We start from the raw sequence: 16,748 nt of genomic DNA, 5'->3' as shown, positions 1-16,748 counted from the left end.
ACGACAAAGACAAGAAAGAAAATGAAACAGAAAAAGAAGAGAAAGAAAAGGAAACGGAGAAAGAAGAAAAAGAAACGGAAAAAGAGGAGAAAGAAAAGGAAACGGAAAAAGGTGAAAAAGAAAAGAAAAAAGAGGAGAAAGACAAAGAAAAAGACGAGAAAGAAAAGGAAAAGGAAAAAGAGGAGAAAGAAAAAGAAAAAGACGAGAAAGAAAAGGAAAAGGAAAAAGAGGAGAAAGACAAAGAAAAAGACGAGAAAGAAAAGGAAAAGGAAAAAGAGGAGAAAGAAAAAGAAAAGGAGAAAGAAAAGGAAAAACCGAAAGAGAAAGATAAGGAAAAAGAGAAGTAAGTAAATGATCTAGAATAATCTCTTCAAAGGCAGTTTTTTTAAATACCGTATGCATCCATGTACTAAATCTCCTCTTTCTCTCTGTCTCTTTACAGACCCAAAGAGCTGTTTGTAATTAATCCTGCTGGGAATTTGTATTACAACTGGCTGTTTTTCATCGCAATGCCAGTAATGTACAACTGGACCATGATTATAGCCAGGTGCTTTCAATTCAAAAAGTCTTTCAGTGTAACACTTCCCCTACTTGTTAAATTCTCACACGAATCTGATCCAATTAATTAATTCAACTTGAATTCATTGAAACAATAAATGTCATAGTATGCTTTGTAGTGACCTGCTTCATTAGCTTCAATTTGTTTCTTTTGCAAACAGGGCTTGCTTTGAGGAGTTGCAGCACGACTACATTCTCTACTGGATTGTTTTTGACTACACCTCTGACCTGATCTACCTGGCTGACATGTTCTTTAGGACCAGAACAGGTAAGAACCCAACCTGAGCTTCAAAATATACAGGCACACAGAAAATCTTTTCAGAGAGGTTCTTTTGAAACAATATTCTCATCTCTACTCTAACGAGTAAGAATATTTTTATATTAAAATGATTTTAGTGTTTGTGGTGTTTAAGTGATGACAATTTTTTTGTGTGTAACAGCAAAAAAACACAAAATGTAGAAACTCAAATGAGGAATTTGGCATTAAAACAAAACCTTTGATTAGATTAAGATCTATATTCTGTCTGACCAAACTATATAACTTAATTTTTGTTGGTGTAATGTAAATGCAGTAAACAACAATCAAAATCAAATTTTATTTATACAGCACTTTTAATACACAAAGTAACACAAGTGCTATATATAATGAAAACAAATTGTGCATATTAAAAACAAAATTTAAAAGCCTTCACACATCAAATATTCTATTCTATTCTATTCTATTCTATTCTATTCTATTCTATTCTATTCTTTTCTACAGTCATTTAGCAGACGCTTTTATCCAAAGCGAAATAATGAATGAATGAAACAAAGTATACAAAGGCATAATCGTACATAAACATGGTTTGTTAAGAATAGGTAAAATTACTTCTACTGAAATTGTCTTTTTTTTGAGAGAGACAATCAAAAAGAAAGACAGGCATCAGACAATGTAGGGAAACACCATTTTATAAATCTAAAAAAAAAAACAACAAAAAAAAAAAACACTTATTCTGTTTAAAGTGAAATTCTTCTAAGCATCTCAATGACAGTGATGACAAATGAATGGTGGGCTTTATGTGTGTTATCAATGAGTGAATACTGTGATGGGATTGCTTTTAGAAGATACTTGATATTGTATCTACTTATGTATTATCTCTAAGATTGTGCCTCTTTTATGCAGGCTACCTTGAGCAAGGCCTGATGGTGAAAGATGAGAAACTGCTTCGGGATCGCTACATCCAAAGCTTCCAGTTTCGTCTTGATGTTGCCTCCATGGTGCCTACAGATGTGTTATATTTAGTCCTAGGCCTTGACTACCCAGAGATCCGCATCAACAAGCTGCTGAGAATTGGACGAATGATGGAGTTCTTCACAAGGACAGAAACTAAAACCAACTACCCTAACATCTTTCGCATAGGAAACCTCATTATGTATATCCTTATTATCATTCACTGGAATGCCTGCTTCTACTTCTCTTTCTCCAAATCTATTGGTTTTGGTGCTGATGATTGGGTCTATCCGGCTCTGGATGATCCAGAAGAGCCTGCATTTGGGTTACCTATGAGGAAGTACTCTTTCAGCCTTTACTGGTCCACACTGACCCTGACCACCATCGGAGAAACCCCACCGCCAGCTCTCGACTCAGAATTTTTATTCCATGTGGTTGACTTCTTAGTTGGGGTCTTGATCTTTGCTACCATTGTGGGAAACATTGCCACCATGATTTCCAATATGAATGCAGCCCAAGCCCAGTTTCAGGCTCGCATAGACAATATCAAGCACTACATGCAGGTTGATATCCACTTAAAGCTTTTTGATGAGTTACAGTGACATAATTTCTGGCATTTGATTATTCTATTAATATTTATACTTTCTTTTCATTGACAGGCTCGAAAGGTTGATAAGGAACTTGAGTTGCGAGTTATCAAATGGTTTGACTACCTGTGGAATAACGGCAAGGCACAGGATGAGAGGGAGGTGCTCAAGTATCTTCCGGACAAGCTAAAAGCTGAAATAGCCATCCAAGTCCACATGGATACGCTGAAGAAAGTTCGAATTTTTGCAGATTGTGAGGCAGGGCTGCTTATTGAACTAGTGCTCAAACTTCGGCCACAGGTTTTTAGTCCTGGAGACTACATCTGCAAAAAGGGTGACATTGGCCGTGAGATGTATATCATAAAAGACGGAAAACTTGCAGTTGTTGCTGATGATGGTGTGACACAATTTGTTGTGCTGGGAAGTGGCAGCTATTTTGGCGAGATCAGCATCCTTAATATTAAAGGAAGCAAAGCAGGAAACAGACGGACAGCCAACATTCGCAGCATTGGATACTCAGACCTTTTCTGCTTGTCCAAAGATGACTTGATGGACTCACTGTTAGAGTATCCTGATGCCAAAGCTCTGCTAGAGGAGAAGGGTCGGCAGATCCTAATGAAAGATGGTCTGATAGACCTGGACCCAGCCAACATCAAGCCAGAGGTCAAAGAGCTGGAAGATAAGGTCAGCAAATTGTACAGCACGATGGAGCTAATGCAGACAAAGCTTAAGAAGATTCTGGGAAATTACCAGGCCACTGACAAAAGTCTGAGACACCGCATTGCAGATCTGGAACGATTGACTGGAGAGGAAGTGGAAGATGAGGATGAGGATGAAGAAGTGAAAAAAGAGGAGAAAGTGGAAGAAGGGGAGAAAAAAGATGAAAAAGCAGAAGGAGAGGAGGAAGAAGAGAAAAAGGAAGGAGAAAGGGGTGAAGAGGAAGAAAAAGATGAGGGTAAAGGTGAGGAGGAAGGCAAGGAAAAAACTGATGAGGCAAAAGAGGAAGAAGTAAAGAGTGAAGATGCAAAAGAGAAGACAGACAAGGAAGAGAAAGAATAAGACTGATTTCTATACATTATTCTCTTTTCTATATAGCTATTATAGAATTTTTATCACAAACAAATCTTTCTCATTGGACTTGCTTCTTACATGATTTGGTGATGAATATTGAAGAGAAGAAAAATAAGTTGAGATTTATGCTAACCATGTCCCCAAAAGATATTGCTATTATACAGACAATATAAATTTCAAACAATGAACCTATGATGCAAGTGATCATACTTAGAATTGTACTTTAAAGAACTGACTAAGTATTAAGTTCTGTTGTCCCATTCTTTGTTGTTATTTATTGTTATATTCATGATTATATACACAGAGAGTCAAATCTTGGGAAACCATCAGCTGTTTCTATCACTGTGGTACACATAGCTGAGAGATTAGCAAATAAATCATTTAGTGTTTGCCAGGTACTCACTCTGCAAAAACCTGAGACCATTAATTCAGACAGCAAGTTTAACTAATCCTAAGAGCTTGAATTGAAGGGAAATTGAGTTATTTTTGTCTTTGTAAAACATTTAGACTCTCATCCAAAAAAAGTTTTCAGTTCTAAACAGACTGGTGATGCGATCCATGCTTGTAAGCTGTTGTTGGCCATTCAGACTTGAGGGTTGTTTAAGTTATACGAGTGTTGCTGATCCATCCAACCATCTTGTGGGTCTTTAGGATCATTGCCAACATCGAGTTACTCACCTACCTGACCAACAAGTGTTTTGGTCAAAAGGCTCCGGGTGCGACTGGTTTAAAACCCTAACCTGGGAAGGAGAGTCAAGCCTGCAGTGTAGGTGTTGGACCTAAGGCCAGCTCCTCTGTTTAATGTTGGCTTTTCTCGTTTAAGATACATAGCTTCTTTAATATTACACGACACTCTGGGTTTTCCCCTTTAACATATCTCTTAAAGACCCAGATCTCCAGACTTGATTAAAAATAATAATAGACACAGACATTAATATTGCAAACTCAAGCTCATCACCCTTATGATGATGAAAAAACAAGGACCAAGGTTTCCCTTGCCCGGACGTGGGTCACCGGGGCCCCCCTCTGGATCCTTCCCACTAGTGAGGGAAGGATGGAGCGGAAGATCGACAGTCGGATCGGTGCGGCGTCTGCAGTGATGCGGACTCTGCATCGGTCTGTTGTGGTGAAGAAGGAGCTGAGCCGAAAGGCAAAGCTCTCGATTTACCGGTCGATCTACGTTCCTACCCTCACCTATGGTCATGAGCTGTGGATAGTGACTGAAAGAACAAGATCGCGAATACTGTTGTCAAGCCCGGCTCGTGAGAGACTTGACAAACAAGACGCGGAACAACGAGGGATGCCAATTACAGAGATTTATTTAGAAAAGGTGCCTAAAGTAACTTAACAGTGTAACCTATGTGTACAATCTGTAGCATCAGTCGTGCGTGGAAGTGTTGGTTGTAGAGAGGTGTTGAGTGGGAAAGCTAAAGTGGAAGAACTAATGAGTGCACAAACAAAGGACACAGAGTGCTGCAAGTGAGCAGGCCGGCGCGAGCAGAGCCCCGCAGGTGGAGAAGGCCTGGTATTTAAGCCCAAACGGGCCACGCCCCCGCCAGGTACCGCGGGAGAACCGGAGCAGCATACTGGCCACCTGAGAAACGGACGACAGAGGCGGAGAGAAGGAGGAGGAGGCAAAACAAGAGAGAGCGGGAAGCAAAAAGTAAAGTCCCCAGAGACGGACAAAATACAGCCCGCTCTGGGGTTGTCACACTGTACAAGCGGCCAAAATTAGTTTTCTCTGCAGGGTGGCCGGGCTCTCCCTTAGAGATCGGGTGAGAAGCTCGGTGATCCAGGAGGGTCTAAGAGTAGAGCCGCTGCTCCTCCACATCAAGAGAAGCCAGATGAGGTGGCTTGGGCATCTGGCTAGGATGCCTCCTGGACGCCTCCCTGGTGAGGTGTTCAGGGCACGTCCCACCGGAAAGAGGCCCCGGGGAAGACCTAGGACACGCTTGACAGACTACCTCTGTCGGCTGGCCTGGGAACGCCTTGGGATCCCTCCGGATGAGCTGGTGAATGTGGTCGGGGAGAGGGAAGTCTGGGTTTCCCTTCTTAGGCAGCTGCCCCCGCGACCCGACTCCGGATAAGCGGAAGAAAATGGATGGATGGATGAAGCTCTAGTAATGTCTGGAAAAAATTCATTTAATTGCATTTAAATTCCAAACACTAGAAAAAGAAATAGAAAACATCCCCAGCCAAAAAACTGAACAGACCTAAATTTAAAGTGACATTTTAAGTACTTTAACTAGCAGCTCCAGTTGTTCTCTAATTTGGAGTCTAATTGTACTTTTACCTTTTTTATAATGTTTTTGTCTGCACTTTTTATTAATAGGCATTAATATCTGATGACATGCTGGGGGGGGATCAGCCAGTGTCAACTTTACACGTTTTATTTCCAGTCTAACGCCTCTAGCAGAGGTGATCTCCTGCTCTGACTGCAGTTGTGAGTGCCTCCTACAAAATCTGTGAATGTAACAGAGATGAACAACACGTCACACAGGTTTCACAGGCTGTAGGACAGATTACAGAAACTTGCAAACATCAAATATACCCTATAAGTCTAAGTTGGGGTATAGTAAAGCGCTATATAAATACAGACCATTTACCATTAGAAGGGTTCAGAGAGAGGCTGGAGATCTAGCCTCTGGTAATAAATTATCTAAACATATTCAAAACAGTGCTTTGTACAATAACAGCTTACTGACTTTGGCAGACTGTGGAGCAGAGCACAAGAACCTACAAACATTCAAAATACTGTAATCAGTGTTGGCATTACAGTAACAGTATTACTTTTTTTGGTAAAGTAAAGTAGTACGTTACACTTAAAATATTGGAAACAAAATTACCGAGCCGTGTTTGCCTATATGTAAAATTCTCATCTGTTTTAAGTGGCACACGCATGCTGCTGCCTGTGTGTGTGCTTGCCTGGGCATGTTGCCATAGAGATTGATCTGCGTGACGTAATTGATTGTGAGCTGCCAACTAGGAGGAGTCCTTCAGCAGCCAACCCACCTAAACAAGCTTTTTTTCAACATTTCCTGGAGCGCAGTAAGACAGAAATTAACAAGGTAGTTGCAGGTGTCATTATAGGAGACATGCTCCCCCTGTCGACTATTGAATCGCCCAGGTTTAGAAAAATACTAGATAAAATGATTACGAGACAAGTCTTCTTTCTTCATTTCTTCCCACAGACAGGGATGTTGTTCTTATGGTTTCAAAACCATTTTGTTTACAATACACAGTAAACACTATGCAGACAGGCAGTGATGATTCGGCTGTGATGTTTGTCTATGTCTACACGGTGAATTAAGAAACGGTAAAGTAATAAGTAGTGGCGTTAGTAGTAAAGTAATTTCATTACAATTTACAGAAGTAATGAGTAACTAGTAACTAATTACTTTTTTAGAGTAACTACCCCAACACTGATTGTAATGATGTAATGATAAAACAAACAGATTATTTGTATTTGTTTGATACAGTTATATTATTTCATATGTATTCACTTCCATATGTAAAATAATTATAATTTTTCTAAAATTATAACTACAAATAATCACATCTGTCTCTTGTCTTCATTATTTTTGTTTTGGTGTTTTGGTTTCATTTGGTTTGGTTTAGGGGAAAAAAATAAAACAAAACAAACAGACAACAAAAAAACCCAACACCACTAAAAGTTTGTTCCTAGATATCCATATAGCCAAAATACAGATGAAATCTAAATATATACAGTGGAGGAATTTACCGGACTTAACTGGACTCCAAACCAGACACACAGCAAAAGAAGTGAACCAAAAGGAAAAATTACTTCTCCATATACACAGATGACTTACAGGAAACTGAGTTTAGATTTTCTGGCATCGTAGAATTAGTTGTATATGCCTAATTCAAGAACTTCATGTCTTTAATGTGTACACAATCAAAAAAAACATAGGAATAAAATCTTTAATTACCAGCATATGTTGAAACACATGACAAAAAAGAAACTTTAGGATTTTCAAACATAAAGCATGAGAGACAATCTGCTCATTACAGGAAAACCCGAAAACTCACCAGACACCCAGAAATATTTCTGAATGACAAAGAGCTTGTATAAAGCAGAGGGGAAAAAACCTCAGAGGAGTCAAATTTTGGACTCAACAACAACAACAACAACAACCCTACAGAAAAACTCTTCTGCAGTTACAAAGTTACAACTACAACTTTATAGCCCATGCTCCCTAAACCACTCTTTCACAATCTGAGCCTGATGGCATGGGCATATTCCTTTTGCTGTGTTGTGCTGAGCAAGTTTGCTTTGCTAAGAGAAGCTTTACAGATATGTAGGAGGCTTAGAAAGGAGAAAGTAAATGAACAAAAGTAAAGTTAAAAGAAGAAAGGAAAAAAGAGACAAGGATACACTAGATATGAGGTAATAGCATCAGCTGTTCAATGTTAGCAGAAAAAACAATCAGCTCCAACACCTGTAAGGAAACAAAAAAGACACACAAAAAACAAGAGAAAAACAAATAACAAAAAACACCTGCAACATCTTTAAGAAAACAAGACTGACAATCATCAGAAGTACGAGCACGAGCATGAAGCACTGCCCCCACAGGCTTGTACAGTAGGGATGGGGAGATTCAAAGATTTAAATTGGTCGTCTGAGACACACGTTTGCGATGCGACTGCACCGTGTCATCGGATACAGCTGCCAACTAAATGTGCGATGTATCTTTCTTAGCCACTTGTCTCCATCAGTCAAACCCATGGTTAGATCGATTATTACATAGTTTATCTCCTCTGTACCCGTGTTTTCAAAGCGCTTTGAACACATCACTGTCTTTTGGCATTTTGTCATTAAACATGTTAGTTGATTGGTGCAGCCACAGTTAATAAGCAGCAAACACGGGGGGAAGCAAGACAACAGGTGAAGAGGTGATATTCAGCATACCTCTGAAGACACACAAGTCAAAAGTTTGGCGATACTTTTGATTTTTTGAGAAGAAACTGGAGAAGACATCCGCAATTTGCGAAAAAACTCAAAAAACATGGCAATATTTTCTCCAAAGGTTATAGTAAGTTTATTTTAGTAAGTTTATTGTTCAGTGCTTACAATCTTTATAATAATATTTTAACTGTTACATTGCTGTGTAAATCTCAATGATTTCTGCTCTCACTGCTCAGTTAGCCAACTAGAAGAGTGTCAGCTCAAGCCAGGGGCGTCTCCAGGATTTTGACACATCTGGGGCTTAGCCCAGAAGAGAAAATCAGATGAGCGTGCGAAGCGTGGTCTGAAATTTTCCGATGTAGAGACATGCTCCACATACCCTACAGGTATCTGTTTATCTGGATTCAATTGATTAAGGTATTTCATTGTTACCAGTTAATACAAAATAGGCTAGCAATTTCACAAAATTCCCTCAATGGCCCAGGCACAAAAATGCCCCATTCATCAAGTTGAACATACCAACAGCAACTATTCAGCAACAGAAAACACCGAGATGTTTAATAAACCAGGCATATTGTCATGTACAGTATTTACATTGTTTTACTTTGTACATTTAATGCTCTTTACATACTCATATATTATCTATTTACATATTCTTTAACATAACATGAGAACATGAGAAATGTTCATTAGAAACCATGTTTCTTCCTGTTGGCTGGAAACCAAAAATACCACATAGGCCTGAGGAGAAGACGGACCCACGACATCCATTATTCGTTCGTATATATTGTATATTCGTATCAGTTATTAGGGTCCATAATTTTTCTGTTAGAAATTTACCCAGTTAAGTTTCCATATCATTTATTAGTCAGATCTGATATTCACTTTTATCAACAATTCAACATAGAGATTAACTTAAAGGTATGCCAAAGTGAATATTAAAAAAATAACATAATTATTACTTTTCCAAGCAATCCTTTTTTTATATTAAGTTCTAACTCTGTTACTAACACCATGACTTTTTTTGAGAAGTAATTAGGAACTATAATTAATCTCAGTCATTTTCAGAAACAAGCTAACTACCTTCAATATCCCTTGCACTTCTCTGTATGATGGCAGCAGCATTTGAAGAAGAAACAGCAGCAGCGCCATCTTGATCATCATCATCTGAGAAAAAGTGTGTTAAATTAATAAGCTGAAAACAATGCAATCCCATAACCACAGATCATCAAATGAATGACCTGTTTTGAAATTAGTTTGCACCAATGTACTAACATTAGCTAGGTAACAACACATTGGTTTTCCATTTAGCACAAGTTAGTGTTATTTAGCACTTAACTTTGACTCTCAGGGTGAAGGACAATAATTTTCATTAATAAAAATACTAATTAACAGTTATACATTTATACATTTATATATATATATATATATATATATATATATATGTACAGGCTTGCTGTTGGGTCATGGCATCTTTGAGTGACATTTATTCAGTTGTATATTTACTTTTTTTTTTTTCTTTTAATGTTGCTTTAAAGTGCTTGTGTTGTCTGTTATGGTATGAACGATTTAGTATCATAATTATATTTTGTATGTGTTGTATGCTCTGTATGAGTTTCTGCTCATTTACTGTATGTATTAAGATGTGTTTGGTGCGAATTTTATATATTGTCACTTCTGAAAATCTGAAGACAAGACCCCAGGAAGAACAGCAGCTGCTTTGCAAAAGCTAATGGGGATCTTAATCAATTAAACATTAAACAGCTACAGTAAAGGAGGCAGGCTGTGCAGGATTCCTGTCTGCCAGCTACAGTAGCTGCTACCATGCATGAAAAAGAAAATAAATATAATGGTCAACGTTATAGCCCAACTTGAACTTTAACTACTTTCCTAGTCTAGAAGAAGCCCAAGCTTTTACTACTTTCAGGTACATACAAAGTCCTCAAAGTCCTCTGTATTTACAGACCGAAGCTAATATCAGATCATTTTGTCCCATGTAATATCAACTAGCTGCTAGCTAGCTAGCTAGCTAGGGTTACCCCACCCCACCCCCCCGCGAAATTACACAGGTTTACAAAGTCATTTCTATCCCCATTACCTCTTTGACTGCTTGCAACCTTTGGGGTAAAGAACTGGGATATTTTTTTCTGTGACATCGTCCTGCCTGGCTGCCTCTGTGCGCCCGGTGCTTGCCTGACGCCATGAATGACGTTACGTGCAACCTGGAAGCATGTTAACCACTTGCGTGCCAAAGCCAAAGTCGCAGCTTACAAAACAAAAAAAAATGAAAAAGAATAAATAAATAATGACAATAGTAATAATAAAACATGTCCAAAAACACTGTTTTATTGAAGCATTCAGTATGAGATTTGTTTGAACTTTGAAGATGTCATCAAAAAATAAATAATTATATAAATAAAAAATAAATAAATAAAATATTATATCCGGGGCTAATTAAAAAACATCCGTGGCTTTAGCCCCGAATGTTTTAGCCTAGGGACGCCACTGGCTCAAGCATGTCTGTCTGGCAGGCAGTAGTGGGCAGTGCACTGCAATGAAGTTGTTTGCAAGCTGCACATTGTTGATGCTGAGGAATACTTAAAAGTTAAGTTTTATGTAGTGTTTTGTAAAACATTGTAAAATTACAGAGTATGATGAAACCCATAAAAAGACTATGAACTGCCCATGTGTGTTTATTATTTTTTATTAAGAGGCCAAATAATTGTCTAAATAAATGTATTGTATAAGTAGAAATTGGGATTAAAAACAAATGTGATGAAAAAAATATTTTATATTTAGTGTTTATTTAGCCTTTTTCTCCAGTAAGCCTCACTGAATAGTGGTTTTCTTCTGGCTCCATAGCTGTTCAACTGCGTTTGCATAAGTTCCATTCACATTGTGTGTGTGAAAGTGCTTTTACCTTCACTATTAAACACAGGCCTGAGTTCTACTGGTGTTTTTCTTCGATTTGATGTCACCAAACACATCAGTTATCACAGATCAGCAACATCCAGGATATTTTTTTCAACCACATTTCTTCCAGGAAGACAATGCTTCCCCACTATCCTTCCAGTTTTTAATAATACATTGGACAATTTTAGTAGTTTCTGGAATCTCCTTAGATGTTTTCTTTGCTTCATGCCAATGATTTAATCCTTCTTAAACAGATTAGCATCTTGTCCATGACCACTGGATGTGTCTTTCGACATAGTTGTCTAAGAAATGAGAAGCTACTCATTGCATCAGGTGGGGTGAAATAACTTGCAGCTGAAAGACAGTTTAGTTAGTTAAATCCAGGGGGTGACTTTATTTTTTTGTCCAGGCAGTGGATAAAGAGTTATTAATGATGACACTTCTATAAGAGAAACTTTCAAACATTATTATTAGAGAAAAGTTCAGCACAGTTGTTAACTCAACAAAAGACCATTCTCATAGTGAAAACAAAATATAGTAAACTACATACAAATAAAAACAGAACATGAATGACTCCTGCATTTGAGATAAATGGAGAATTACATATCTAGTTATTAAATAGTTTACATACTGTTTAACAGTACATCAATTACTTTTCTGGATTGACTAATTTCTCACAAGCAATGCAATAATATCTTAAAAGATAAATAAAAAGAAAACAATACAGATAACTGTGATTACACAGCTGCATCACTTTTTTTTTGCCTTTTTTTTTATATCACGAACCAATGATTTTCAACATCTGTTATATATTCTGCTTACATTTCATGCATTTTCTATATATGTACAACATTTTAACAATAATATTTTAACAATAATATTATTAATTATAAATTTTATCACCATCCTCTTTGCTCCATAGCAGGCAAGATGAATCACAAACATATTTAACTTGTATGTTTGTACATTGTTTTAACTCCACCATAGAAAGTTTTTTTTAAAATCCTCCACCAGGTGGCGTCTATATGTTTAATAAACTGAGAGATTCAGAATTCACTACTTTAACACTAGAAGTCCCAGGAATTTTGATATCTCCCTAAAGTCCCAGAGAAGGGTCGAAAGACCTTTAGTCCAAACTGACGACTCTGCTGGCAAAATTAGCATCTCTTCATTTGTAAATGCAGCCATTACCTGAGGAATGCACCCATTGCATCCAGCCCCTCCTTGTTACCTTGAAACGTCTGGTAAATTCTGTGGCAGTGGGGGATGGTGGGCTGAGGGGGATAAATAGTAGCTAGCTTCACCTCCAACAAATAGAAGGAAGCAAAATGCAGAGGCGGCTTACAACTCAGCAGGCATTGGACCTGATCCTCAGCGATACAAACCCTTGTGACTCAGATGGAGAAGAGATACAAATTCAGCTGGATTCGGACTCTGACTCTGAGCAGTCTTCAGGTAAGATTTGAAACTATTATTGAACTTTTTGGTATGACAAATTTCTTTCTTTCTGCTTTGTCCTGTACTGTGAGTTGCAACACTGGAATTTCTCCATTTTGGTACAAATAAAGGATTTTTTTAATCTTATTTCCAAAACATCCTATTTTCGTCCTCTGAAATTGTGAAATTGTTTACCTTGCAGATGATGAGACTGCTCCACTGCCAGAAAAGAGGGCTCGGTTGGGAAGTGAGAGGACAGAGATGGCTAAAGATGGCACAGTGTGGCATGAAGAACAGCTGGGGACATGTCTCAATTTCACCCCAATAGAACCATACGGCACAGATGGAGAGCCAACTGCTAAGGCCAGAAGAAGTATCCGGACTCGTCTTCAAAGCTTCTTCTGTTTTATAACACTTGAAATGCTTCGTAGCATTCAAGAATGGACCATTCAGCATGCACGGCAAAAGGAGCAGGCAGATTGGTTCATGAACCTCCCAGAACTAATGGCATTTATTGCAATTATTATCTTGCGGGGGGTGAAGAAAGTTCCATCACTACGTGACAATTGGTCAGCAGAGCTGGGAAACCCACGAATCATTGCTACTATGGCCCGAAACCGCTTCCAAAACATCATGCAACACCTACGCTTTGATAACATGTTCACACGCAGTGAGCGAGTGGAGACAAATAAGTTTGCTGCAATTTCTAATCTGTGGGAATCTTTTGTCAATAACTGCATCAGATCTTATAACCCTGGTCGACACATCACTATTGATCAACAGCTTTTCCCGACAAAGACTCGCTGCAGTTTTCTGCAGTACATTGCAACAAAACCGGACAAATTTGGCATTAAGTTTTGGCTGGCTTGTGACTTGAAATCAAAGTACATTTGCAATATCCTGCCATATCTTGGCAAGGACCCCAGTCGTCCCAGTGGAGAGAGACTCTCTGAGAGTGTAGTGATGAGGCTGATGGAGCCGTTCATGGATAAGGGCAGAACTGTAACAACAGACAATTTTTTTACATCGCTGTCCCTTGCGCAACGACTGCTTAGCCGGAAAACCACCATCCTTGGCACAGTCAACAAGATTCACCGGGAAATTCCTCAGTCAACTAGACAGAAGGACCACACTAAATTCACCACTCGAGTGTTTTCCACCACTGGTGCAACACTCACAGTATATGCGCCGAAACGGAAAAAGACTGTCTATCTTCTCAGCAGCATGCACAATGTGGTTGAGACTGAGAATACCACCAAAAGGAAGCCAAACACTGTCACACAATACAACACCACAAAGTGTGGTGTGGATGTGATGGACCAGATGGTGCGGGAGTACAGCGTGCGTGCAGGAACACGGAGATGGCCAGTCGCCGTGTTCTACAACATGATCGACATGGCGGCACTGAACGCTCATGTTCTTCATAAGGAATGCACCGGAGTGCAGGAGAGAAGAGTGGACTTCCTGGTTGAGCTCGCGAAAGAGTTGGCCAACTCTCATGTGAGTCAGAAGAAGGCACATAAGGAGCAACTGCTTCAGCAGCAACCTCCCACACCTAGCCCTGGGAAAAGGGCAAAATGTCAGGTCAACCATCGATGCAAGAACAATTGCGCAACTGTAAGATGTGTTGACTGCTACAAATACACATGTGGCAAATGCAGGATGGAGATACCATGGAAGTGCCAAGCATGTTTGGACTTAGCACAGACGGACTGCTGAAAGAGCAGAAAAGCCATTCACACAAGGGCATGCCACTGTAGCCTTGTGTAAATATTTGTGAAATTGTTTCATTACTTGCATTATTTTAACTGTTTTGTTGTTTTTTTTATGACAAAAATAAAAAGCATTGGAAAAAATTCACAGTTGTTCTTTTATATCTTTGTCATGTTGACATTTATGCCCTCTTGACTTAGACACTAATGCTTCTGGACATTTTACTCACAGACCCTGCCTGTACCACCACAATCAAAAAATGTTCATTTTAAATATTCAAAATTGTTCATTGCTTGGGCTTTTTGGACATAAGGTACATGAACATTGGGTTAGAAAGTTTGAAAAATTGGTCAAAAATTTTGAAAAATTTGTATTTTTTCATTTGTATGAAAAGAGGAGAGCTGGACCTTTTAAAGTGATTTTTAAAAAAAATATGAATTCATCATTTTGTCATATCATTCTAAATTGTTTGCTTTTTTATTGAAGGCCCACAATGATTATCTTTTTTTTTTCTTCTAAAAGCACACAAATGTGTCGAGGAGGTATATATCATATATCATATCAAATATATTTTTAATTATTTGAAATATACCAGAATGCAGGAAAACCTTTCTGAATCTGTTTGAGGTCTACTCCAATCTCATACTCAGGGGACCAAGTAGTGTCTCAAGCCAAGCTTTGGGCAAAAGTTGACAGTCAGGTTTCAAGAGTCTACAGTGTCTCCCCTAAGTATGCGCCCTCCTGGGGTGTGCCAGTAATTGACTCGTCTACAAACAAAAGAAGCTGTTCACAGCTTAAGACAGGATTTTAGCTAAAATCCTACTGGTCAATCGACCCATCTCTGGGTTGTAAAGGTAGAAAGGTCAATTGACCCCTCTCTGGGACTTCTAGTGTTAAAGACCCACTTCGTAACTTTTCGACCTTAAAACTTTGCATTTCGAACTTCTTTGATGGCACACTGACATCTATTAGGTGTATTTCTGAAGCCGTTGTTGCCCAGCAGCATCCTGGGGCTGAGAAACCACACTATCAAGGCAGCTACGTGACGTTGCAGCTGAGTTTTTCTGTGCACATGCGTGACACACTAGCAAGCAGATGTAAACAAACTAGATGTTTTTGAACATGCAAAGAAATGTTAGAAGACCTCATCTAGGGGAGAGAGGAAACAAAAGAGAGCCAGAGAGATCGAGCGATGAGACTACTGTCTGGAGAGAGTTCACAGTGCAGGTAGGATGCAAGATGGACGCTGAATTAACCATCTATAAGGGGTGCGTCACTGAGAAAATGACACAAGTTAAGTAGTGCATCCTATATGAAAATGAAGCAAAGTAGAACTGAGAGGGAAAATCATATAATTTTCACCTCACAAGGAATTAGAAGAAGAAAATCATTTGGAAATAAAGATTATACAATTATCAGAAATATATTCCACAGACTGCAGCAGTCAAATACTGACACAGCTTTGAAATACCAAATAGCAACTGGAATAATAATCATAAAAAAAAACAAATAAAAAAAAATTCTATCAACAGCAACCAAAATTTAAAAATTTTAAACACACAATAAATCAGTTCAAAACCTGGCAAATCTTTCACAGTGTAAAACAATACAAAACACCCTATTTTATCCAGTGTGGGTGGCTATTGTAGGCGTTTTAGAATTTTTTTTCTTGGCCTGCTCCATCGTGTTTTGTCTTATTAATGCAATATACTAAACAAACCACAGTAAACAAACAAATAAGGGCTGGTGCCACCCAGAGTCTGTGTGCTTGCCATATATTTATTCTAATGCATCATAACAGACAAAGATGAAGGGGAAAAATAGTCCTCTGCAGAAAGGGCTGGGTAGGTGTGGAGGGTTGTAGTAGTCTGCCTCGGCTGGTGAAGCTCTGTGGGGTGGGGGCAGGGATGTTTTGTGTGGTTTAGACCCTCCTGTAGCCTTCTCTTTTGTTTGAATGTGACCCATTTCCTGGCTCAACTGACCCAGGTTTTTTAATGTACAGTGTACATTTTCCATCTGAGTTCTCCAGCAGAGGGTTTGTTATTTATTTGTTCCTGCAAATAGAAAACTGACTGAAATGTACAGCCAGCACAATCAACAACCTGTGAGTCAGACAACTCCAAGTTAATGGAACTCCCCTGATCATAAAAATATCAATTTAATTCAATTCATGCACATGGTTCCCATAACAATACCCAATGTTGTCTTTTTTTTTTTTTCTTTCGGGAAATAACGGTGCCTTGTTGATAAGGCCAACAGATAAGAAGATGACTGTGTATATGACACATTTATTTACTGTTGTCATTAAGGGTTACCTTTTCCTGTTCATAAC

The 16,748-nt window shown here is 38.6% G+C and overlaps 1 protein-coding gene and 1 long non-coding RNA gene across 2 annotated transcripts; one reads left to right on the top strand and one right to left on the bottom strand.

The window, feature by feature from the left end:
• Positions 1–65: 65 nt before the first annotated feature.
• On the top strand, positions 66–3,765 carry cnga1a (cyclic nucleotide gated channel subunit alpha 1a; the record flags this gene model as incomplete). The annotated part of the gene is made up of 5 exons (XM_041984126.1): positions 66–343; positions 443–547; positions 720–826; positions 1,721–2,331; positions 2,428–3,765. Coding segments are annotated over 5 exons (2,088 nt in total), but the record flags the coding sequence as incomplete, so codon positions are not given.
• Positions 3,766–5,078: 1,313 nt separating this feature from the next.
• Positions 5,079–12,673, bottom strand: LOC121638993. The gene is made up of 3 exons (XR_006010118.1): positions 12,661–12,673; positions 12,411–12,414; positions 5,079–5,139 (listed from the first exon to the last, which is right to left on the bottom strand). It is a non-coding gene; the product is annotated as an uncharacterized LOC121638993 (long non-coding RNA).
• Positions 12,674–16,748: the final 4,075 nt, after the last annotated feature.

Source organism: Melanotaenia boesemani, chromosome 4 (genome assembly GCF_017639745.1).
Source record: "Melanotaenia boesemani isolate fMelBoe1 chromosome 4, fMelBoe1.pri, whole genome shotgun sequence".
Classification (NCBI taxonomy): domain Eukaryota; kingdom Metazoa; phylum Chordata; class Actinopteri; order Atheriniformes; family Melanotaeniidae; genus Melanotaenia; species Melanotaenia boesemani.
This window is presented reverse-complemented; position numbering and strand designations above follow the sequence as displayed.